Raw genomic sequence first — 19,156 nt, 5'->3', positions numbered from 1 at the left:
TCCCCCAGTGCGCTCCATCTCCCCAGCACACCCCCCCTTGCCCTGATTCCCCTCCCAGTCCCCCCAGTTCACTCCCCTTTTCCCCTCCCAGTGCTCCCAGTCCCGTGTGTCGTGCCCCGCCCCCGCACAGTGATACGGGGCGCGCGGGGAGGTTGGGGGGGGGGGAATGGGGGGTACACAGCCACGGGACACGACCCCGCGCATGCGCGCAGCCGCCCCGCCTCTTCCCCACGTGGCCCCGCCCGCGGCCCACGTGACGCGGCGCCGTCCTTCCCGCGCGCTCACGTGGTGCCCGCGGCGGGGCGGACGGTGGCCGGCGGGGGTCAGCGCCCGCGTGCCGCGCTCGCTCCCTCCGGGCAGCGCCGGTGCCCCGCGGCTGCGCGAGGCGGCCCCGAACCACCCCCCCTCCACCCCCCTCCCCGCCTCGGGCCGCCCCCGCCCCCCCGAGACCCCTTCCCCGAGACCCGGGTCCCCCCCGGCAGGTACCGGCGCGGCGGGGGCGGCGGGAAAGCGGCGCGGGGCCTGGCGGGCGGGGGAGGCCCGGGCGGGAGGGGGCCGGGGGGGGGTAAGGGGCGGCTGAGGGGAGAATTAAGGGTTCGGAGGAGTAACTGGGGGTTCGGGGGGCAAACCGGGAGCGGGGGGGGGGCTGCGGTACGGCGGGGGGAAGCGGGGCCGTGCCGCGGGACGGGGGTGCCGCCGGCGGGGGGGGATTACGGGGGCGAGAGGCTCAAACGCGGCGGGGGGGAGCGGGGCTGGGCGGCGAACGGGGGTGCGGGGTGGAGGGCGCGCTGGGGGGGGGCGCTGGCACGGCCGGGGGCGTTTATAGGCGGGGGGGGGGCAATAGGGGGAAGATCTGTCTCCCCGTGCGCCCCCCCCCGGCTCTCCCCGCTGTTAACGGGGCATCCCCGTCCCCACGTGCGCGGCGCGTCCCCGCCGCCGTCCGCTGCCGCGTGGACCCCGGGGGGGGACGGGGACGGGGCGCACACACCCGCCATCCCCGGGTGTGTGTCCCGCCCCCCCCCCCCGCCCCGGGAACCGCGCTCATCCCGGGGGCGTCCGCTCCGCATCCCTCACGCGGCTCCCGCTGCCGGTAGATCCCCGTGTCCCGCTTCCCGCTCCCCCTCTCCGCAGAGATCCGGGGACTGAGCCGCACCACCGCCTCCGGGACCACCTTTCCCCCCTCCCCAGGACGCCCCCCCGGTCGCCATGGACTGGCAGCCGGACGAGCAGGGCCTGCAGCAGGTCCTGCAGCTGCTGAAGGACTCGCAGTCCCCCAACACGGCCACGCAGCGCGTCGTGCAGGACGTATCCTGTGAGGGGGGGCCGGGACCCCCGGGGGTGCGGGGACACACACACACAATACCCCCACAATACCCCCACCCCCGTTTGAGCCGAGAAAACAGGAATTGGGGATTTTCTCTGTTAACGGGGTCAGCAGCCAGGGGAGACGGGGCCGGTTCGAGCTCCGGAGTGGCTGGATCTGGGGGATGGGGGGGTTGCAGCCATGTTGATCCGAGGCAGCATCGTCCCTGTCCTTGTCGTGGGGCAGTGTCCCCGTCCTCGTCCTTAACCACCCGGGACAGAAGCTGAAGCAGCTGAACCAATTCCCTGACTTCAACAACTACCTGATCTTCGTGCTGACGCGGCTCAAGTCCGAAGGTGGGTCGCGCTGCGGCTGGCGGGTTTCGGGCTCTCCCGGCTCCTAGGGGGGTGCCAGAGACATTTCTGGGGGGTGGCAGAGGTGGAGGCAGGAGCTGAGCCTGCCCCTTTCAGCCTTGGGGAGGTGCAAACGGAAAGGATGCACGTTGCAGCCTCCCCCCCCCCCCTCCTCCCTCCTCCCAGATGAGCCGACGCGGTCGCTCAGCGGCCTGATCCTGAAGAACAACGTCAAGGCGCATTACCAGAGCTTCCCCCAGCCCGTGGCCGAGTTCATCAAGCAGGAGTGTCTCAACAACATCGGGGACGCGTCCTCCCTCATCCGAGCCACCATCGGTGAGATGAGGCCCCCGCAGGGACCCCTGGGCCACCCCTCCTCAGTGCTAACGACCCCCCCCACACCCCCCAGGCATCCTCATCACCACCATCGCCTCCAAGGGGGAGCTGCAGATGTGGCCGGAGCTGCTGCCGCAGCTCTGCAACCTGCTCAACTCGGAGGACTACAACACGTGTGAGGTGCGTGGGGCCGGGTGGGGGAGCCATGGGGGGGGGGGCTGCGGCCGGTGCTGACACCCCCTCTGGCACGCAGGGGGCGTTCGGGGCCCTGCAGAAAATCTGTGAGGATTCCTCTGAGCTCCTGGACAGCGACGCGCTCAACCGGCCCCTCAACGTCATGATCCCCAAGTTCCTCCAGTTCTTCAAGCACTGCAGCCCCAAGATCAGGTACGGGGGCGCTGGGGGGGAGGGCACGTGTCCCCCTGCAGCCCCACGGTCGGGTGCGGAGGGGCTGGGGGGGGCCCAGCGGGGGGGGGCTGTCGGGGGGGGGGCGTACCCAGAGCTGCCACGTGGCCCTGCGGTGAGAAATGGGTGGGAAATGAGCTGTTTCTGTGTCCCCGCCCGCTGGCTCTGCTTTGCCTCAGGGTGCCCTTGTCCCCATTCTTCACCCCGGTGGGTGGCCTGGCTCTGTCTGTGCCCCCGTTGGGGGGTTTTGCCCCCCCCCCCCGCCCGTCCCCACGTCTCCAGATCATCCCTGGCTGTGTCCCCACGTCTGCCCTGGGGTAGGGGGTTACTCCGTTCAACACTGTGAGGTCTGGGAGGGGGTTGGTGGCTGGGCTGACACCCCCCCCACTCCTGCCACTGTGTCATTAGCTAACGAGCCTGCTGGACACCCCCACCATGGTTTGTCCCACCCCCCCAGGTCTCACGCCATCGCCTGCGTCAACCAGTTCATCATGGACCGGGCCCAGGCGCTGATGGAAAACATCGACACCTTCATCGAGGTGAGCGGCCAGCCGGGGGGAACCCCCTGGAGCCCCCCGCCCCAGAGCGGCTGCGAGGGTGGACAGTGGTGAGTGGGGTCCTGTCTCTGTGTCCCGTCCCCCCCCCCCCTCCCCAGCACCTCTTCGCTCTGGCGGTGGACGAGGACCCTGAGGTGCGGAAGAACGTGTGCCGCGCGCTGGTGATGCTGCTGGAGGTCCGCATCGACCGCCTCATCCCCCACATGCACAGCATCATCCAGGTGAGACGGGGGGCTCGTGGGTGATGTCAGGACCCCCGGGTGGGCGAGTTAGGGGGGGTCTGATGTGCCCTCCCTCCCCCACCCCTGCAGTACATGCTGCAGCGGACGCAGGACAGTGACGAGAACGTGGCGCTGGAGGCCTGCGAGTTCTGGCTGACGCTGGCCGAGCAGCCCATCTGCAAGGAGGTGCTGACCTCCCACCTGGTGCAGTGAGTGCTCAGGGCGGCCCCTCTTGTCCCCCAGCCCCCCCAGGACCTCCCCAGTCCCTCAGTTCCCCCCTGATCCCTCAAAATCCCCTTTGCTCCCCCCAGACTCATCCCCATCCTGGTGAACGGCATGAAGTACTCGGAGATTGACATCATCCTGCTCAAGGTATGAGCCTGTGGTGAGAACGCGAGAGTGCCCGGCTCCATGTCCCTCCTCCAGCTCTGGGGGGGGCTGCTACTGGTTAAACCGGAGGGACTGGGGGAAGGTGGGAGCTGCCCTGACCCCTCCCGGATGTGATGACATGTTCAGAACTGATGCTGGTGATGGCTGTTGTGTTCGTACTGTCTGATCCCTGAGGCCTGGGGGGTCCCTGGGGTGGGCGGTTGGGGGTCCCCGTGGCGTGACGGGATGTCCCCTGTCCCCACAGGGTGACGTGGAGGAGGACGAGGCCATTCCTGACAGCGAGCAGGACATCAAGCCCCGCTTCCACAAGTCCCGCACAGTGACACTGCAGCACGAGGAGGAGCGGCCGCAGGACCCCGATGACGCAGAGGACGAGGACGACGACGACACGCTCTCGGACTGGAACCTGAGTACGGGCTCGTTGGGGGGTCCCTGCCCCGCGTTTGGGCTCCTGAATTGCACCCTGTGGGGTCAGGGAGGTTAATTAAACCCCGAGGTGGGATGGTGCCTGTTCAGGAGAGATTAACCCCGTCCCCGCTCGCCTGCCCGGCAGGGAAGTGCTCGGCTGCCGCGCTGGATGTCCTGGCCAACGTCTTCCGGGAAGAGCTGCTCCCCCACCTCCTCCCGCTGCTCAAGGAGCTTCTCTTCCACCCCGAGTGGGTCATCAAGGAGTCGGGGATCCTTGTCCTGGGGGCCATCGCGGAAGGTGGGTGACACGCTGCCTGCGAGGGGCCATCCCGGAGCCACCGCCATGCCTGCACCGGGGGTCTCTGAGCCTCCCCGTGCTCCCCAGGCCACACGCAGGGGATGGTGCCCACGATGTTGGGGGTCCCTGTGCCCCCCAGGCTGCACTGAGGGCACGGTGCCCAGCGTGTTGGGGGTCTCTGAGCCTCCATGTGCCCCCCAGGCTGCACTCGGGGCACGGTGCCCAGCGTGTTGGGGGTCTCTGAGCCTCCCTGTGCCCCCCAGGCTGCATGCAGGGCATGGTGCCGTACCTGCCGGAGCTGATCCCCCACCTCATCCAATGCCTGTCGGACAAGAAGGCGCTGGTGCGCTCCATCGCCTGCTGGACCCTGAGCCGCTACGCGCACTGGGTGGTCAGCCAGCCCCCCGACATGTACCTCAAGCCCCTCATGACCGAGCTGCTCAAGCGCATCCTCGACAGCAACAAGCGGGTGCAGGAGGCAGCATGCAGGTACAGGGCAGGGCTGGGGCGATTTGGGGCTGCTCGTGGTGGTTTTGGGGCAGGATTGGCCCTCCTCCGGGTAGGATGAAGACTGTGATGCGTTGACTCGCTGTGATGTTGGCGTATTCGTACTGTCTGACCCAGAGCAGGGGGGTGTGGGGGGCTCAGCCCTTACCTTGGGGGGGCTCCTGACCCTTTTCCCCCCCCGCCCTCAGCGCCTTTGCCACGCTGGAGGAAGAGGCCTGCACGGAGCTGGTGCCGTACCTCAGCTTCATCCTGGACACGCTGGTCTTTGCCTTCGGCAAGTACCAACACAAGAACCTGCTGATCCTCTACGACGCCATCGGGACCTTGGCTGACTCCGTGGGGCACCACCTCAACCAACCGGTATGATGTGGGGTGCCCCCCACCTGCGGGTCCTCATCTTGGGGGTCCCCTCACCCCCCCACGGTGCCCCAAGTGCGTCCCTGCCCGGGACCGGTGATGACAAGTGACAACAGACATTCGAATCCCGAACGCCCGGTGTGGATTCCTCTGGTCTGATGGTCCCTGGGCTGAGGGGGAGCACCCTGTACCCCTCCCTGTGTCCCCCCGCCTCGTGTCCCCCCCCAGTGACAGCCTCTCTCCTCGGGGCGCAGGAGTACATCCAGAAGCTGATGCCTCCGCTCATCCAGAAGTGGAATGAGCTGAAGGATGAGGACAAGGACCTTTTCCCGCTGCTGGAGGTGAGTCTCAGGGCACAGAGGACAGCGGCGGGGGGGAAATCTGTCCCCTCGGCCCCCTCCCACACCCCTGCTGTCCCCCCCCTGGCCCGCAGTGCCTGTCCTCGGTGGCCACCGCCCTGCAGAGCGGCTTCCTGCCCTACTGCGAGCCCGTCTACCAGCGCTGCGTCACCCTGGTCCAGAAGACGCTGGCTCAAGCCATGGTGAGCCACAGCCCCCCCGCCCCTGCCTTTCCCTGGGTGCTGTGGGGTGTGACCCCCCCCCCGGGGGTAACTGCAGCCCCCCCCTTGCTCCCCGCAGATGTACAACCAACACCCTGAGCAGTACGAGGCCCCCGACAAGGACTTCATGATCGTGGCCCTGGACCTGCTGAGCGGTTTGGCCGAGGGTCTGGGTTGCCACGTGGAGCAGCTGGTGGCTCGCAGCAACATCATGACGCTGCTCTTCCAGTGTATGCAGGTGAGGGGCTCCCCCAGGACCCCTCCCCACTAGCCCAGGGGCCACTGGGCCCCCCCCCACACTCGCCCCCTGCCCCCTCCCCGCAGGACACCATGCCCGAGGTGCGGCAGAGCTCCTTCGCCCTCCTGGGTGACCTCACCAAGGCCTGTTTTGTGCACGTCAAGCCCTGCATCGGTGGGTGCCAGGGCTGGGGGGGAGGTCCCCTAGGTGGGGGGACCTAAAGAGGATGTGCTGGGGAGGGGGCTCTTGCCTGACCCTGCCTCCCCCCAGCTGAGTTCATGCCCATCCTGGGCACCAACCTCAACCCCGAGTTTATCTCTGTCTGCAACAACGCGACCTGGGCCATCGGAGAGATCTGCATGCAGATGGGTGAGCGCCTCAGGAACCCCCAGCCCCCCTGGGAGCTCAGCTGAGCCCCCCCACCCCCCCGGGAGCTCAGTTGGGCCCCCTCACCCTGACAACCCCCCTCCTCCGTCCCCTCCTGGCAGGGGCGGAGATGCAGCCCTACGTCCAGATGGTGCTGAACAACCTGGTGGAGATCATCAACCGCCCCAACACTCCCAAAACCCTCCTGGAGAACACGGGTGAGGCCAAGGGGTGTGCAGCGGGACCCCCAGGAGGGGGTTTAGGGGGGCTGTTTTCTGTGGGACCCCCCTGCTGTGCCCTCCAACTTTCCTCCTGCCCGCAGCCATCACCATCGGCCGTCTGGGCTTCGTCTGCCCACAGGAGGTGGCCCCCATGCTGCAGCAATTCATCCGGCCTTGGTGAGGTTGAGGGGGACCATTTTGGGGGTCCCTGTGCCCCCCCAGGAGCTGGGGGGGGTGGGGGGGCAGACACTGAACTTTATTTCCATCCCCCCACACAAGGTGCACGTCCCTCCGCAACATCCGGGACAACGAGGAGAAGGACTCGGCTTTCCGTGGCATCTGTGTGATGATCGGGGTGAACCCTGGGGGGGTTGTGCAGGTATGGGGGGGGGGCACCCAGCCGTTTTAGGGGGGTGGGGGCTGCCCTTAAGTTTGGGGGGGGCTGATATTTACCTCTGAGGTGCGAAAGCTGCAGTCCCCACTCCCCCCACACCGCAGGGGCAGCCACCAGCCCCCAGAGGGGGGAGATTTTTGGGGGGCACTTGGCTGCAGCCTGGCTCTATCCAATACAGGGGGGTCCCTGGGGCCAGATCCTGCTCCCCATCACCCCCCCGGTTTTAGCCCCTTTTCAACCCATCCCCCTTCCCCCAGGATTTCATCTTCTTCTGCGATGCCGTCGCGTCCTGGGTGAGCCCCAAGGATGACCTGCGAGACATGTTCTATAAGGTCAGCGGGGAAAAAGGGGCAATTGGGGACCCCCCCACACCTTGGTGGGGGTTCAGCAGGGCCCCCCCCCCCTCATTGTCAGTCTCCTCCCCAGATCCTCCACGGCTTCAAGGACCAGGTGGGCGAGGAGAACTGGCAGCAGTTTTCGGAGCAGTTCCCGCCCCTGCTCAAGGACCGGCTGGCGGCGTTTTATGGGGTCTAGGCCAGGCGGAGGCACTGGAACCAGGTCCGGGGTGGGGGGCAGCACCCCAAAAGGGGGGGCGGGCAGATAGACACCCCCCCCTGGAACGACAGGACCCCTTCCGACCTCTCTCCCCCCCTCTCTCGCAGGTCGGCGCTGGGAGGCCGTCAGGACGGCGGCCGTGAGCGGGCGACCCCGCGCCGCGCCCGGGGGGGTTCGGGGGGGCGGGAGGAGCCGCGTGGGGGGGCCACGGCGCGGCGCCCACCCCCCCCCGACCCTGTCCCAAGCCACACCCCGGGGGTGGGGGGGGAGGCCCCCGAGATCGGTTTCACCCCTGGGGGGAGAAGGGAGGGGGGGGACTGGGGGTGGGGAGGGTCCATGGTGGCTGCGGGGGAGGGACGGACCCGCGGTGGGGACACCCCAAAACCCTGGGGGGGGGGCGGGCAGCAAAAATCGGGGCAAAAGGGTCCAAAAAGGGGGTGGCCGGGGGGGTAGTGGTGGGGGGGCAGCCCCCCCCCTCCTTTTTTCCGCTGTAGGATGTTCCCCTTCCCCCCCGCATGGTGCCCCCCCCACCCCGTCCCCATGCACACGGAGATAAACCCATAGGAACATATAGAGCAGCCCCGGCCGGGGGGGACACGGGGGGGCCCCGGGGGGCGGGAGGGCCCCGGGGGGGGGGCGGGGGGCCGGGGGGGACCGAGCCGCCGCCATTGTGCTTCGTCGTGAGCGAGTCGGTGCCACGTTTCTTGTGTTTTTTTTCCCCGTTTTGTTCCGTTTTTTACCGTTTACAGGGCGGGGGCGGGGGGGGGGGGGAGGCGGGTCTGGGGTTGGGGGGGGGTTGGGGAGGGGGGTGGGTGCAGCGGGCCCGGTTGTGCCGCGACCGCTCGTTCCTGCTCGGCAAAGAGAGTCCGTTGTTGACCGTCCGCCGTCCCGGTGCCGTTTGTTCCCGCCGGCGGAGGGGGGGGGCGGGGCGCAGGCGGGCGGGGGGGGGTGGGGGTGGTTTCGGTCCCTTTTCCTGGGGCCGCTGCGGCCCCTCCCGGCGATTCGGCGGCCGCACGTGGCCTAGTTCCGGCGCCGTTTGATGACGTCACGACGAACAGCTGCTTCTCATTGGGCGAAGCGCGGGTCACGCGGGGGCGGTGCGCCGGAAGCGGATCTCGCCGTGGCCGTGGAGACGGGACGCGGCGGGGCCGGGCTGGGCCGCGCCCCGGTACCGGAGGGGGCTCGGGGGGACCCCAGAGCCTGGCGGGGGGCGGGTGTGTGCGGAGAGCGGGCGCGGGCGGGAACGGGGCTTCGGGGGGGTGCCGGGGCGGTCTCGGTCCCGGGAGGTCGGGGAGCGTCAGGGTGCTGGGGTACCCCATGGGGGCCCAGGACCGCGGGGTGCGGGGGGATCCGAGTGTGAGGGGGTTCCGGGGCCGGAGGGGTCCCGGTGGAGGGGGGGGGTGGTTCCGGGGCTCTTGGGGGGGTCCCCGGTTTGTGGCGAATCCCGGTGTCACTGATCGCGGGGTCTGGGTTGGGGGGGAGGGGGGCAGTAACAGGAGCTGAGGGTCCCGCACGGGGTAGGGGGGGGGGGGGATTCCTCCTCCGGGGCTGCGGGAGGTGCTGAACCCCTTCCCCCCCCCTCCAGCCATGGAGGGCCCCCCCCCGTCCGACGACCCCGACCGGCAGGCACAGGAGTACGTGACCCGACTGCGGGGCCCGGGGATCCCCCCCGGCTGCACCCCCCCACCCCCCCTTCCCCCCGTCGCCCCGACCCCGGGGGCCAGCCCCCCCGTGCTCCCTCCACCGCGGCCCCCCCCGGGGCTGAAGCGGCCCCCCCCAGGCGGGGGGAACGCGGGGGGGCTGCTGGCGCTGCCGCTGGAGCTGCTGCTGGAGATCTGCGGGTACCTGGGGGCGCGGGAGGTGCGGGTGGTCCTGCCCCGCGTCTGCCGGGCGCTGCGGGACGTGGCCCGGGACGCCGTGGCCTGGCGGCTCCGGCTGCAGCGCAGCGCCCGCGGGACCTTCCCCGTCCTGGAAGGTGGGTCCTGGGCTGGGGGGGGGGGGCGGGAATAAGGTGGAGGTGGACGTCCCTAATGCTCCATTCTGGTGGCTCAGTCAACCCCGAGGGCATTGTGGGACCCCATGGAGAGCTCGCGGGGAGTTGGGGGGCCCCTCTCATCCCCTGTTTCCCTGTGGCAAACTGGGGACCCCCTGTGACCCATTTCCAACCCCCCCCCCAATGCCCTGTGTCCCCACTCTGCCAACCACAAGGTGTCTCGGGCGTTGCATGGGGTGACGAGGGTGAGTTGGGGCCCCCCAGTGCCCCAGGTCCACCCCCCATCAGTTTGGGTCCCCCCATTTCTCCCCAGAGGAGGGGTTTGACTGGTCGGACGCCTGCGTGGACCTGGAGGAGCACCTGCAGCGCTGGGGGGGTGGCGGGGCCCCCATGCAGCACTTCTCGCTGGACGAGGGACACTTCGCCTCTGTCGACTCCGTCCTCCTGCTGCAGGTGGGGATGGGCCAGGCCAGGGGTGGGTCCCCTGGTTCTGAGGGGGGTCTCCACCTCATTTTTGACCCCCTCCAACCTGGCAGGGAGGGACCCTCTGTGTTTCGGGCGCCCGTGACCGCAACGTCAACCTGTGGGACCTGCGGCAGCTGGGCCGGGCCCCCGGCAAGGTGCTGGTGAAGGCGCTGGGCACCGAGCGCAATGGGACGCACAAGGTGGGGGTGCAGCCGTTATCCCACCACCACCACCACCCTCTCGCCTCGGTTTCCCCCCTTGGGGAGCTGCTGGAGGTGTCCTGGGGTGGTTTGGGGCCCAGTGACGGGGTTGGGTTCTCCCTCGCAGGGCTGGGTCTGGTGTTTGGCCTCCCGGGACAACAAGGTGTGCTCGGGCTCCTGGGACAGCACGGTGAAGCTGTGGGACCTGGAGGCCGAGGGGCAGCAGTTTGGGGAGATCAGGTAACACCTGGGGGCCCCAGGGGGCTTTTGAGGGGGTCCCGGGGAAGGGACTGGCCAAGCCCAGCCCTCCCCTCACCCCCAGGGAGAAGGCAGCTGTGCTGTGTCTCTCCTACCGCCCCGACGTCCTCGTCACCGGCACTTACGACAAGACGGTGACAGTTTACGACCCGCGAGGTTGGTCCTGCCTGGGATGGGGGATTCCCTGGGATTGTTGAAGGAGGGGGACACACTGGGGGTACCCCCAGCTCACACCCCCGCGCCCCACTCCTCCGGCAGCCGGCCAGGCCCTGGTGCGCAGCTACAAGCCCCACGCCAGCGCCGTCCTGTCCCTGGCAGCCGACGACCGGCTCATCGTGTCGGGCAGCGAGGACCGGACCCTCGTCGTCTTCGACCGACGGGCCGACGGGGTGCTCCAGCGGCTGCAGGTGGGTCCCGCTGCCCCCCAAAACCACCGCAGGGCTGGGGGCTCTGTCCCTCGTCACTTGCTTCAATTGGGGCCCCAAGATTTGGGGTGCAGCAGGATCTGCCGCCCCCCCCCCCCCCAAAGCTTTTTTCCCTCCCCCCAGCTGGACAATTACCTGCTCTCCATGTCGTACCGGGGGACGCAGCTCTGGGCCGGGGACAACCAGGGCCGGGTGTACGTCTTCGGGAACAGCGCCGGCAGCTTCCAGCCCGCCCGGGTAGGGACCCCAAGGGGGTTTAGGGGGTGCAGGGAGGTCCTTGGTGCCCCCCAATGCCTCGTGGTATATTTCTGTGTCCCCCTCTCCTGCAGTACTTTGACGTGGGGCACCGGCTGCAGATCACGGGGCTCTGGCACTCGCTGGGGTCCCTCTTCACCACGTCCACGGACAGGACGCTACGGGTGAGGGTCCCTCTGTGCCTGTGACGTGGCGCCGGGCTGGGAGGGGGGGCCCTCACTGGGCTGGGGGGGCCCTGCTGGTCCCGTTGGGTGGGCTCTGAGCGGCTCTCGCTCTTTTGCAGATACACGTCCCCACGGACCCTCCCCGCACCATCTGCTCCTGGACGCACGACGACGTGCTCAACGGGGTAGGGAGGCGCTTGCCTCTTTGCACACGTGGCTGCAGGCACCCCGGCTTCCCCCCATCTTTCTTTCTGTCTTTCTTTCTTTCCCCCATCTTTTTCTCTTTCCCCCATCTTTTTCTCTTTCCCCCATCTTTTTCTCTTTCCCCCATCTTTTTCTCTTTCCCCCATCTTTTTCTCTTTCCCCCATCTTTTTCTCTTTCCCCCATCTTTTTCTCTTTCCCCCATCTTTTTCTCTTTCCCCCATCTTTTTCTCTTTCCCCCATCTTTTTCTCTTTCCCCCATCTTTTTCTCTTTCCCCCATCTTTTTCTCTTTCCCCCATCTTTTTCTCTTTCCCCCATCTTTTTCTCTTTCCCCCATCTTTTTCTCTTTCCCCCATCTTTTTCTCTTTCCCCCATCTTTTTCTCTTTCCCCCATCTTTTTCTCTTTCCCCCATCTTTTTCTCTTTCCCCCATCTTTTTCTCTTTCCCCCATCTTTTTCTCTTTTTTTACCCATCTTTTTTTCCACATCTTTTTTTCTTTCTTTCCCCTGTCTTTTCCCATTTTTCTTCCCCCATCTTCCCCCCCATCTTCCCCCCCCCCGCCCCCTGCAGTGTCTGTGCTGGTCCTTATACCAGGGGCTCCCTGGGGTGAGGAGACATCCCCCCCCCGGGGCCAGGGATGTCCCCCCAACAGGCTCCCCTGCCCCCCTGACACTCCTCTCGTCCCCCCCAGATCAGTGTGGAGGGCGATGTGGTGGCAGCTGCCTCGGGAGGCCTCTCGGTCGAGGTGTGGAGGCTCCGGACCTGACGTGCTGCCGCGGTCCCGCACTCGCACTGCCCGGGAACGGGGGCTGGGGGGCTCCGCGCCGCCGGGGGGGCCCGTCCCTGCTCCCAGCGGGCTCCCGCCAGGCGCGGGGTCCCCCCTGCGCCCCGCGGCACGGAGGAGACGGGCTGGGCCCTGGGCCCTCGCTGGGGCTGGAAGCTGCCGCCTTGTCGTGGGTATTAAAAGGATTTGACTGGAGCGGAGGCTGCGTCCCTCGCGGGGGCATCCGTGATTTTGGGACGAAGTTGGGCGGTTTCGGGGTAGCCCCGGTCCAGCGCCATCCCCCTGAGCTGAGGCCTTTCGCTTCCGGGACTCTTGCCCCTCCGCGGCCACCGTCTCTCCGTCAAGATGGCGGCGCGCAGTCGTACGGCAGAGGGCGGTGAGGGCGAGCAAGATGGCGGCGCGCAGCCGCAGCGGGCGGTGCGGCACCGGGATGGGCGGGGCAAGATGGCGGCGCGCAGCGGCGGCGCGGCGGAGTGAGGCGTCCGCGGCCCCATGGCGACGCCGGGGGAGGCCCCCGCCGCGGCCCTGCGCGCCGTGCTGAAGCCGAGCGGGCCCCTCCCGGCCGAGAGCCTCCCGGTGCGCGGCTACGACTTCGCCGGCGGCCCGGACCACGCCGCGCTGCTCCGCTCCTTCCGCACCACCGGCTTCCAGGCCACCAGCTTCGCCCAGGCCGTCGCCGAGATCCACCGGATGGTGGGAGCGCCGGGACCGGGAGGCGGGGGGGGGGTGTCCCGGGCGGAGCCGGTCCTGACCCCCCCTCCACGCCCGCAGATCGCGGCGAAGCTGGAGCCGCTGAGCGAGGAGGAGCGGAGCCGCGCCGGGCTGGGGGGGCTGCGGCCGCCCTCGGGCTGCACCATCTTCCTGGGCTTCACCTCCAACCTCATCAGCTCCGGCGTGCGGGAGACCATCCGGTACCTGGTGCAGCGCAACATGGTGCGGGGGGACGCGGGAGGGGACACCCCGAGACCCAGCGGGAGCCCTCGTGTCCCTTGTGGGGGGTGGGGGGTCCCCCGTGCCGTCCCCCGGCGTCCCTGTAGCGTTCCCAGGGGCATGCACCCACTCCCCAGGCCGGCCCTAGGATCCCCCTCCCTGTCCCCAGCTTGTTCCTGGGGTCCCTTTGGGATCCAGGGGGGCTCCTGGGTCGGTCCCTGAGGTCCTCGGGGGGTCCCCGACATTTCCGGCTGTTCTCTGGGTGTCTTGGGGGTTCAGTCCTGTCCTCAAAATGTCCTTCAGGTTGCTGGAGGTTCCCTCAAGGTCCCCCCCTCTTGTCCCCGGGGTGTTGCAGGAGTTACCTCCTCCCGTCCCCGGGGTGCCCTGGAGGTCCCCCCCTTGTCCCCGGGATATCCTGGGGGCCCTCTCCTTGTCCCCGGGGGTCCCCACGGTCCCGATGCCGCCTCTGCTGGGACAGGTGGACGTGCTGGTGACCACGGCGGGGGGGGTGGAGGAGGATCTCATCAAGTGTCTGGCGCCCACCTACATCGGGGACTTCAGCCTGCGGGGCCGGGACCTGCGCCAGAGCGGCATCAACAGGTAACGGGGTCCCCTCCCCAGCACTGGGGTCCTCTCCCTTTCATTGGGCTCACCCCAGGTGCCCTCCCTGGCACCAGAGTGCCCTCCTGACCCCAGGGACCCCTCTCTGTCACTGGGGTTCCCTCCTGCACCCCAGAGTCCCTTCCTGGGCTGAACCTGTCCCCTCCCTGTCACTGGGGTCCCCTCCTGAGCCCAGGGGTCCCCTCCCCAGCATTGGGGTCCTCTCCCTTTCATTGTGATCCCACCCCTGTACCAGTGTCCCCTCCTGATCCCAGGAACCCCTCTCTGTCACTGGGGTCCCCCCCTGGGCTGAGCCTGTCCCCTCCTGACCCCAGGGCCCCCTCCCCATTACTGAGGTCCCCTCTCCATCACTGGGGTCTGCTCCTGGGGTCCCCTCGCTGTCACCGGGGTCCCCTCCCCATCGCTGGTCCCCTCTCGGGCTGAGCCTGTTCCCCCCCCGCCCAGGATCGGGAACCTGCTGGTGCCCAACGACAATTACTGCAAGTTTGAGGACTGGCTGATGCCCATCCTGGAGCAGATGGTGGAGGAGCAGGAAACGCAGGTGTGGGGCGGGGGGGGGGGGGACCCCGGGTGCTCCCCAGCTCGGGGCGGGGGTCCTGAGCGCGGGGCTCTGGCAGGGCACGAGGTGGACCCCGTCCAGGATGATCGCACGGCTGGGCAAGGAGATCAACCACCCTGAGTCCGTCTGCTACTGGGCGCAGAAGGTAGGGAGGGAGGGGCAGGGGGGGACGGTCACGGCTCGGGGGGGGCCACCGCAGAGGGGGTCACTGCCCATCACCCCCCTCCCCTTTTCCAGAACAACATCCCGGTGCTGAGCCCGGCGCTGACCGACGGCTCCCTGGGGGACATGATCTTCTTCCACTCCTACAAGCGCCCGGGGCTGGTGCTGGATATTGTGGAGGGTGAGTGGGGCTCTGGGAGGGGTTGGGGGTCCCCCCCCTGGATTCTGGGGTCCCCCCCCTGGATTCTGGGGTCCCCCAACAGCTGTCTCTGCCCGCAGACCTGCGCCTCATTAACACCCAGGCCATCTTCGCCAGGAAGACGGGGATGATCATCCTGGGCGGGGGGTTGGTGAAGCACCACATTGCCAATGCCAACCTGATGGTGAGAGAGGGGGGACAGGGATGGGGGGCCCCCCCGGGAGGGTGCCAGGGCACGGGGGGTTCACCCCACTCCTCACCCCACAGCGGAACGGGGCCGATTTCTCCGTCTACGTCAACACGGCGCAGGAGTTCGACGGCTCCGACTCGGGGGCGCGGCCGGACGAGGCCGTGTCCTGGGGCAAGATCCGGATGGACGCCACCCCCGTCAAGGTGGGACGGGGGTCCTGAGGGGGGGATTTGGGGTGCCCGGGGAGGGACTCCCCGACCCTCACCCCCTTCTCCCATGCCCAGGTCTACGCTGACGCCTCCCTGGTCTTTCCGCTGCTGGTGGCGGAGACGTTTGCCCAGAGAGCCGACGCCTTCCCCGAGGGGACACCGGGGGACTGAGCCCGTGGTGGGGTGTCCCTGGGGGAGAGTCCCCAATCTGGGGGGGCCCTGCACCCGGTTTGGGGAGCTGAGCCCCCAATTTGGGGGGGCCCCCAGTGCCTGGTACCTCTGTGGGGGCTCCTGCCTCAACACCCCCAGGCTCCGTTCCTTGTGCCCGAAACGCCAGTGGGGAGAGTGGGGGTGGTTCCCCCGATGGGGGAAAGGGGGGAGCCGGGACCCCCCCGTCACCGTCCGCCTGTCCCCAGCACCCCCCCCGTCTGCCTGTCCCCCCTCCCCAGCACTTGTATTTATTTGAGCTGCTCAGGGGTCCGCACACTTCCAATAAAGCACCACAGCTTTCTCCTCACCCTGGGTTTATTTCTCCTTCCTGGGGGGCGCAGGGGGGCCCCCCCAAACCCGCGTCAGGGCCCAGGGTCCCCCTGGGGCTGGAAGGTGTCCTCGCGCCAGAGCTGGACGTGGCCCTCGGTGGCAGCCAGCAGGCAGGGCAGGGTGGGATGGAAGGCGAGCGACTGCACCACGCCGCGCCCCACAGCCAGGCTGAGCGCCAGCGAGCCCTGCGAGGGGGGGTGGGGGGTGGTGAGGATATTGGGGGGCTCCCCCTGGACCCCCAAATGTGAGTTCAGCGTCCCCCCCACCCGCCCGCTCACCTCCACCAGGTCCCAGAAGTAGACGTTGCCGTCCTCGGAGGCGCTGCCCACGTGAGTGTCCTGCTCACTCAGCACGCAGTCCAGCCGGTACGCCGTGCTGCGGTGGCCCGTGTACCTGCGGGGGGGGCCGATGGGGACACAGGGTGAGGCGGGGGCCTCCCCACAGCCCCCCCCGGGGGGGCGCAGGGTCACAGGGAAGGGGCTCGTACTCGCCGAGCAGCTCCCCCGTCTCCTTGTCCAGCAGGCGCAGGGTGGAGTCCAGGCTGGCGGCCAGGGTGCACTGCCCGTCCTTGCTGAAGCAGACGCTGGTGATGGGGCCTGGAAGGGGATGAGGGTTTGGGGGGGTCCTGGGGAGACCCCCCCTCGTCCTTGGGAGCCCCCCACTCCCCTCACTCACTCCCGATGTAGTCGGAGTAGAGCTGGCCAGCGCGCAGGTCGTAGCGTCGGACGCGGCCGTCCACAGAGCTGCGGAGAGGGGGAGTTAGTGCAGGGGGGGCCCCATGTCCCTCCCCCAGCACATCCCGGTCCCCCCCCCCAGCATGTCCCCATCCCTCACCCTGAGAGGATCTCGTGGTCGGACACTTTAACGCTGGAGACACCGTCCTTGGCCTCGTCCAGCACCTGGACGGGGTCGGGGCGACGCGAGCGACAGTCCCAGCACCGGATGGTGGAGTCGATGGAGCCTGGGGGGGGGGTGGGTGGAAAAGGGGGTGTTGAGGGGGGGGCTCTGGTGCTGGCAAGGACCCCCCAAGGCTCCTCACTTACCAGAGACGATGACGGTGGCCTCCTCGTTGAACTGGACGCAGTTCACCTTCTGCGGGAGAAGCAGGGAGTCAGCGCCCTGCAGGGAGCCCTGACACCCCCTCCAGGCACCCCACAACCCCCTCATTTCCTCACCTGCACCCCGCAGGGAGCCCCGATCCCCCCAGGACCCCACAAGCCCCCATTTCCTCACCCCCGCGTGTCCCCGGTACTTGCGGACCACTTGCCCGGTGGCCACGTCCCACAGTGCCACGGTCTTGTCGGCCCCGCAGGAGCAGAGCTGGCTGTTGTCGAAGGAGCTGGGGGGGGGCACTCATCAGCGGGGCTGGGGTGGTCCCCAAGGGGTGGGGGTCCCTGCAGCCCCCCCCTTACCCAGCGGCGTCCAGCACCTCGTAGCCGTGGCCCTGGTAGGTGCGCAGGGCCGTGCCCTTGTGCGGGTTCCAGAGCTTCAGGGACTTGTCGCTGCCGCAGGTCAGGCAGTAGTTCCCATCCACTGGGGAGGGGGGGGCTGAGGTGACCCCCCCAGCACCCCCAAATGGGCACCAGGAGCTGGGATCCCCAGTTACCCCCAGGGACGGGAGCCCGGGTCCCCTTTCCCCCGCCCCGAGATGGGACACCCCCCTCCTCCCCGCTTCCACCCCTGGGATGGGGTCAAAGAGTTGGGGTGTCCTCCCCCGGGGGTGGAGCCCGGGTCCCCGTTACCCTCCCAGGGATGGAGCCCGGGTCCCGTTCCCCCGCCCCGGGTCCCCGTTCCCCCGCCCCGGGTCCCGTTCCCCGCCCCGGGTCCCGTTCCCCCGCCCCGGGTCCCCGTTCCCCGCCCCGGGTCCCCGTTCCCCCGCCCCGGGTCCCCGTTCCCCGCCCCGGGTCCCCGTTCCCCCCCGGTCCCACCGTTGAACCGGACGGCCCGCACCGCTCCCTGCCCGCACTCCAGTGTCCGCACCCGCTGCCGCGGCAGCTCGGGGCGGGCGGGCCGCGGCCGCGGGAAGGCCATGACGGGCCGGGAGCGGGGCCGGGGCCGGGGCCTCTTCCGGCGGCGGCGGCGGAAGCGGGCGGCGGGGAGGCATGGCGGACCCGCGGCGACCAGCGCGGGTGGCCAGGTGGGGCCGGGGGCAGCGGGAGGGACCGGGAGTGGGGAGGGGACCGGGGGGGGGACCCTGACGCCGCCGCCTCCCCCGCCCAGGTACAAGCCACCGGCCACCGAGACCAACCCGGCGCTGGAGGATCCCACGCCCGACTACATGAACCTGCTGGGGATGGTCTTCAGCATGTGCGGGCTCATGCTCAAGGTGGGGGCACCGGCACCGGGGGGCACCGGGACTGGCCCGGGGCGGGCGGTGGGGTGGTATTTTGGGGGCTGGGGGTCGTGGGGCCACAGGGGCCATGCCCAGGGGGATTGGGGGGGATAGACACCATCACTGGGGGTTCTCGGGGGGACAGGGACTGTCCCTAGAGGGGTTCAGGGGGTCAGGGGCCATCACTGGGTGGTCTCAGGGGGACAGAGACTGTGCCCAGGGGGGTTCAGGACAGGGGCCATCACTGGGGGAGTCAGGGGGAACAGGGACCATCACTGGGGGGCCTCAGGGGGACAGGGACCATCACTGGGGGGTCACGGGGGGACAGGGACTGTCCCCAGGGGGGTTCAGGGGGTCAGGGGCCATCCCCAGAGGGTTCAGGGGGACAGAGACCCTCACTGGGGGATCTCAGGGGGGACAGGGGCCATCCCTGGGGTGGTTCAGGGGGACAGGGGGCACCCCTAGAGGGCTGAGGGGGGGACAGGGACTATCCCCAGAGGGGCTCAGGGGGACAGGAACCATCCCCAGAGCGTTCAGGGGGAACAGGGACTATCCCTGGGGTGGTTCAGGGGACAGGGGCCATCACTGGGGGGGTCAGGGGAACAGGGACCGTTCTCAGAGTGCTCAGGGGGAACAGGGACTGTCCCCAGGGGGGTTCAGGGGGACAGGAGCCATCCCCGGGGTGGTTCAGGGGGGAGAGCGGCCATGCTCAGGGAGGGCTCCTCACGCCGTCCCCCTCCACCCGCAGCTGAAGTGGTGCGCCTGGATCGCCGTCTACTGCTCCTTCATCAGCTTCGCCAACTCCCGCAGCTCCGAGGACACCAAGCAGATGATGAGCAGCTTCATGTGAGTGCTGGCGGCTCCGGCCCCGGGTGCCGCGTCCCCTGTCGAGGGGACAGACCCTCCTGGTTCTGTGGGGGCTCTCTGACGCGCAGGCTGGTGTCTCTCCCCGCTGCAGGCTCTCCATCTCAGCCGTGGTGATGTCCTACCTGCAGAATCCCCAGCCCATGTCCCCTCCCTGGTGACAGCCGGTGCCGTTCCCTGGGGCGGGCGCTCACCCTGGGGGAGGCAGCCGGACAATAAAGGGGGCGCTGGGGCAGAGCTGGTGGTCGTTGTGGTTTGTACGTACCTGCGTGGGCTGGACCCTGCCCGGAGCTGCGGTGTCAGCAGGCAGGGGGGTTGGGGGGGTGGATGGACCC

General features: G+C 69.0%; 5 protein-coding genes and 1 non-coding gene across 13 annotated transcripts; 5 read left to right on the top strand and 1 right to left on the bottom strand.

Moving 5' to 3' along the window:
• The first annotated feature begins 290 nt into the window (after positions 1-290).
• TNPO2 (transportin 2) lies at positions 291-7,762 on the top strand. Its single transcript, XM_074929864.1, has 25 exons — positions 291-482; positions 1,095-1,305; positions 1,584-1,659; positions 1,843-1,992; positions 2,066-2,172; positions 2,246-2,379; positions 2,855-2,936; positions 3,053-3,175; positions 3,266-3,384; positions 3,487-3,547; positions 3,810-3,975; positions 4,119-4,271; positions 4,535-4,760; positions 4,967-5,138; positions 5,390-5,476; positions 5,569-5,676; positions 5,774-5,932; positions 6,019-6,106; positions 6,203-6,301; positions 6,421-6,516; positions 6,621-6,696; positions 6,799-6,898; positions 7,171-7,245; positions 7,340-7,471; positions 7,576-7,762. The coding sequence occupies exons 2-24, from the start codon at positions 1,207-1,209 to the stop codon at positions 7,445-7,447; spliced, it is 2,664 nt and encodes an 887-aa protein (XP_074785965.1). The 5' UTR covers positions 291-482; positions 1,095-1,206; the 3' UTR covers positions 7,448-7,471; positions 7,576-7,762.
• On the top strand, positions 3,670-3,736 carry LOC141972275 (small nucleolar RNA SNORD41). Its single transcript, XR_012635359.1, has one exon. It is a non-coding gene; the product is annotated as a small nucleolar RNA SNORD41 (small nucleolar RNA).
• A 670-nt stretch (positions 7,763-8,432) lies between the features above and the next one.
• Positions 8,433-12,596, top strand: FBXW9 (F-box and WD repeat domain containing 9). 2 transcript variants are annotated; one of them, XM_074929949.1, is made up of 11 exons: positions 8,433-8,682; positions 9,054-9,443; positions 9,775-9,914; positions 9,998-10,126; positions 10,254-10,366; positions 10,449-10,540; positions 10,643-10,791; positions 10,933-11,046; positions 11,139-11,228; positions 11,348-11,413; positions 12,123-12,596. In XM_074929949.1, exons 1-11 carry the CDS (start codon positions 8,508-8,510, stop codon positions 12,195-12,197), a joined length of 1,533 nt encoding a protein of 510 aa, XP_074786050.1. In that variant the 5' UTR covers positions 8,433-8,507; the 3' UTR covers positions 12,198-12,596. The 2 variants fall into 2 exon arrangements, with proteins under 2 accessions (XP_074786050.1, XP_074786051.1); XM_074929950.1 differs by having other exon boundaries at positions 8,553-8,636; positions 12,123-12,594.
• A 30-nt stretch (positions 12,597-12,626) lies between these two features.
• DHPS (deoxyhypusine synthase) lies at positions 12,627-15,602 on the top strand. Of its 5 annotated transcripts, none has more exons than XM_074929952.1 (9): positions 12,627-12,908; positions 12,987-13,148; positions 13,624-13,745; positions 14,211-14,307; positions 14,384-14,470; positions 14,563-14,668; positions 14,767-14,878; positions 15,026-15,079; positions 15,161-15,602. In XM_074929952.1, the coding sequence occupies exons 1-9, from the start codon at positions 12,708-12,710 to the stop codon at positions 15,549-15,551; spliced, it is 1,332 nt and encodes a 443-aa protein (XP_074786053.1). In that variant the 5' UTR covers positions 12,627-12,707; the 3' UTR covers positions 15,552-15,602. The 5 variants fall into 5 exon arrangements, 4 of the variants coding, with proteins under 4 accessions (XP_074786053.1, XP_074786056.1, XP_074786055.1 ...); XM_074929954.1 differs by having other exon boundaries at positions 12,629-12,918; positions 13,045-13,148; positions 14,767-14,870; positions 14,954-15,079; positions 15,161-15,391; XM_074929953.1 differs by having other exon boundaries at positions 12,631-12,908; positions 14,767-14,870; positions 14,954-15,079; positions 15,161-15,391.
• WDR83 (WD repeat domain 83) lies at positions 15,593-17,729 on the bottom strand. 3 transcript variants are annotated; one of them, XM_074929956.1, is made up of 9 exons: positions 17,554-17,729; positions 17,038-17,158; positions 16,893-16,964; positions 16,669-16,717; positions 16,460-16,586; positions 16,301-16,368; positions 16,113-16,221; positions 15,904-16,018; positions 15,593-15,810 (listed from the first exon to the last, which is right to left on the bottom strand). In XM_074929956.1, exons 1-9 carry the CDS (start codon positions 17,727-17,729, stop codon positions 15,658-15,660), a joined length of 990 nt encoding a protein of 329 aa, XP_074786057.1. In that variant the 3' UTR covers positions 15,593-15,657. The 3 variants fall into 3 exon arrangements, with proteins under 3 accessions (XP_074786057.1, XP_074786058.1, XP_074786059.1); XM_074929957.1 differs by having other exon boundaries at positions 16,859-16,964; positions 17,606-17,729; XM_074929958.1 differs by having other exon boundaries at positions 16,859-16,964; positions 17,554-17,712.
• On the top strand, positions 17,635-19,058 carry WDR83OS (WD repeat domain 83 opposite strand). The gene is made up of 4 exons (XM_074929959.1): positions 17,635-17,762; positions 17,846-17,951; positions 18,706-18,803; positions 18,916-19,058. The coding sequence occupies exons 1-4, from the start codon at positions 17,728-17,730 to the stop codon at positions 18,980-18,982; spliced, it is 306 nt and encodes a 101-aa protein (XP_074786060.1). The 5' UTR covers positions 17,635-17,727; the 3' UTR covers positions 18,983-19,058.
• The last annotated feature ends 98 nt before the right edge of the window (positions 19,059-19,156 follow it).

The sequence above is a fragment of the Athene noctua genome, chromosome 31 (assembly GCF_965140245.1).
Source record: "Athene noctua chromosome 31, bAthNoc1.hap1.1, whole genome shotgun sequence".
NCBI lineage: Eukaryota > Metazoa > Chordata > Aves > Strigiformes > Strigidae > Athene > Athene noctua.
This window is presented reverse-complemented; position numbering and strand designations above follow the sequence as displayed.

Excerpts from the sequence above, each read along its gene's own strand:
- WDR83OS (XM_074929959.1), top strand. The coding sequence starts at position 17,728 with ATGGCGGACCCGCGGCGACCAGCGCGGGTGGCCAG. Across the intron at positions 17,763-17,845 it reads CGACCAGCGCGGGTGGCCAG|GTACAAGCCACCGGCCACCG; the intron begins GTGGGGCCGGGG and ends TCCCCCGCCCAG. Across the intron at positions 18,804-18,915 it reads CAGATGATGAGCAGCTTCAT|GCTCTCCATCTCAGCCGTGG; the intron begins GTGAGTGCTGGC and ends TCCCCGCTGCAG.
- DHPS (XM_074929952.1), top strand. The coding sequence starts at position 12,708 with ATGGCGACGCCGGGGGAGGCCCCCGCCGCGGCCCTGCGCGCCGTGCTG. Across the intron at positions 14,669-14,766 it reads GGTGCTGGATATTGTGGAGG|ACCTGCGCCTCATTAACACC; the intron begins GTGAGTGGGGCT and ends CTCTGCCCGCAG. Across the intron at positions 15,080-15,160 it reads TGGACGCCACCCCCGTCAAG|GTCTACGCTGACGCCTCCCT; the intron begins GTGGGACGGGGG and ends TCCCATGCCCAG.
- TNPO2 (XM_074929864.1), top strand. The coding sequence starts at position 1,207 with ATGGACTGGCAGCCGGACGAGCAGGGCCTGCAGCAGGTCCTGCAGCTG. Across the intron at positions 6,107-6,202 it reads GCACGTCAAGCCCTGCATCG|CTGAGTTCATGCCCATCCTG; the intron begins GTGGGTGCCAGG and ends GCCTCCCCCCAG. Across the intron at positions 6,697-6,798 it reads CAGCAATTCATCCGGCCTTG|GTGCACGTCCCTCCGCAACA; the intron begins GTGAGGTTGAGG and ends CCCCCACACAAG.
- WDR83 (XM_074929956.1), bottom strand. The coding sequence starts at position 17,729 with ATGCCTCCCCGCCGCCCGCTTCCGCCGCCGCCGCCGGAAGAGGCCCCG. Across the intron at positions 16,718-16,892 it reads CTGTGGGACGTGGCCACCGG|AAGGTGAACTGCGTCCAGTT; the intron begins GCAAGTGGTCCG and ends CTTCTCCCGCAG. Across the intron at positions 15,811-15,903 it reads ACTTCTGGGACCTGGTGGAG|GGCTCGCTGGCGCTCAGCCT; the intron begins GTGAGCGGGCGG and ends CCCCCCTCGCAG.
- FBXW9 (XM_074929949.1), top strand. The coding sequence starts at position 8,508 with ATGACGTCACGACGAACAGCTGCTTCTCATTGGGCGAAGCGCGGGTCA. Across the intron at positions 9,444-9,774 it reads GACCTTCCCCGTCCTGGAAG|AGGAGGGGTTTGACTGGTCG; the intron begins GTGGGTCCTGGG and ends ATTTCTCCCCAG. Across the intron at positions 11,047-11,138 it reads GCAGCTTCCAGCCCGCCCGG|TACTTTGACGTGGGGCACCG; the intron begins GTAGGGACCCCA and ends CCTCTCCTGCAG.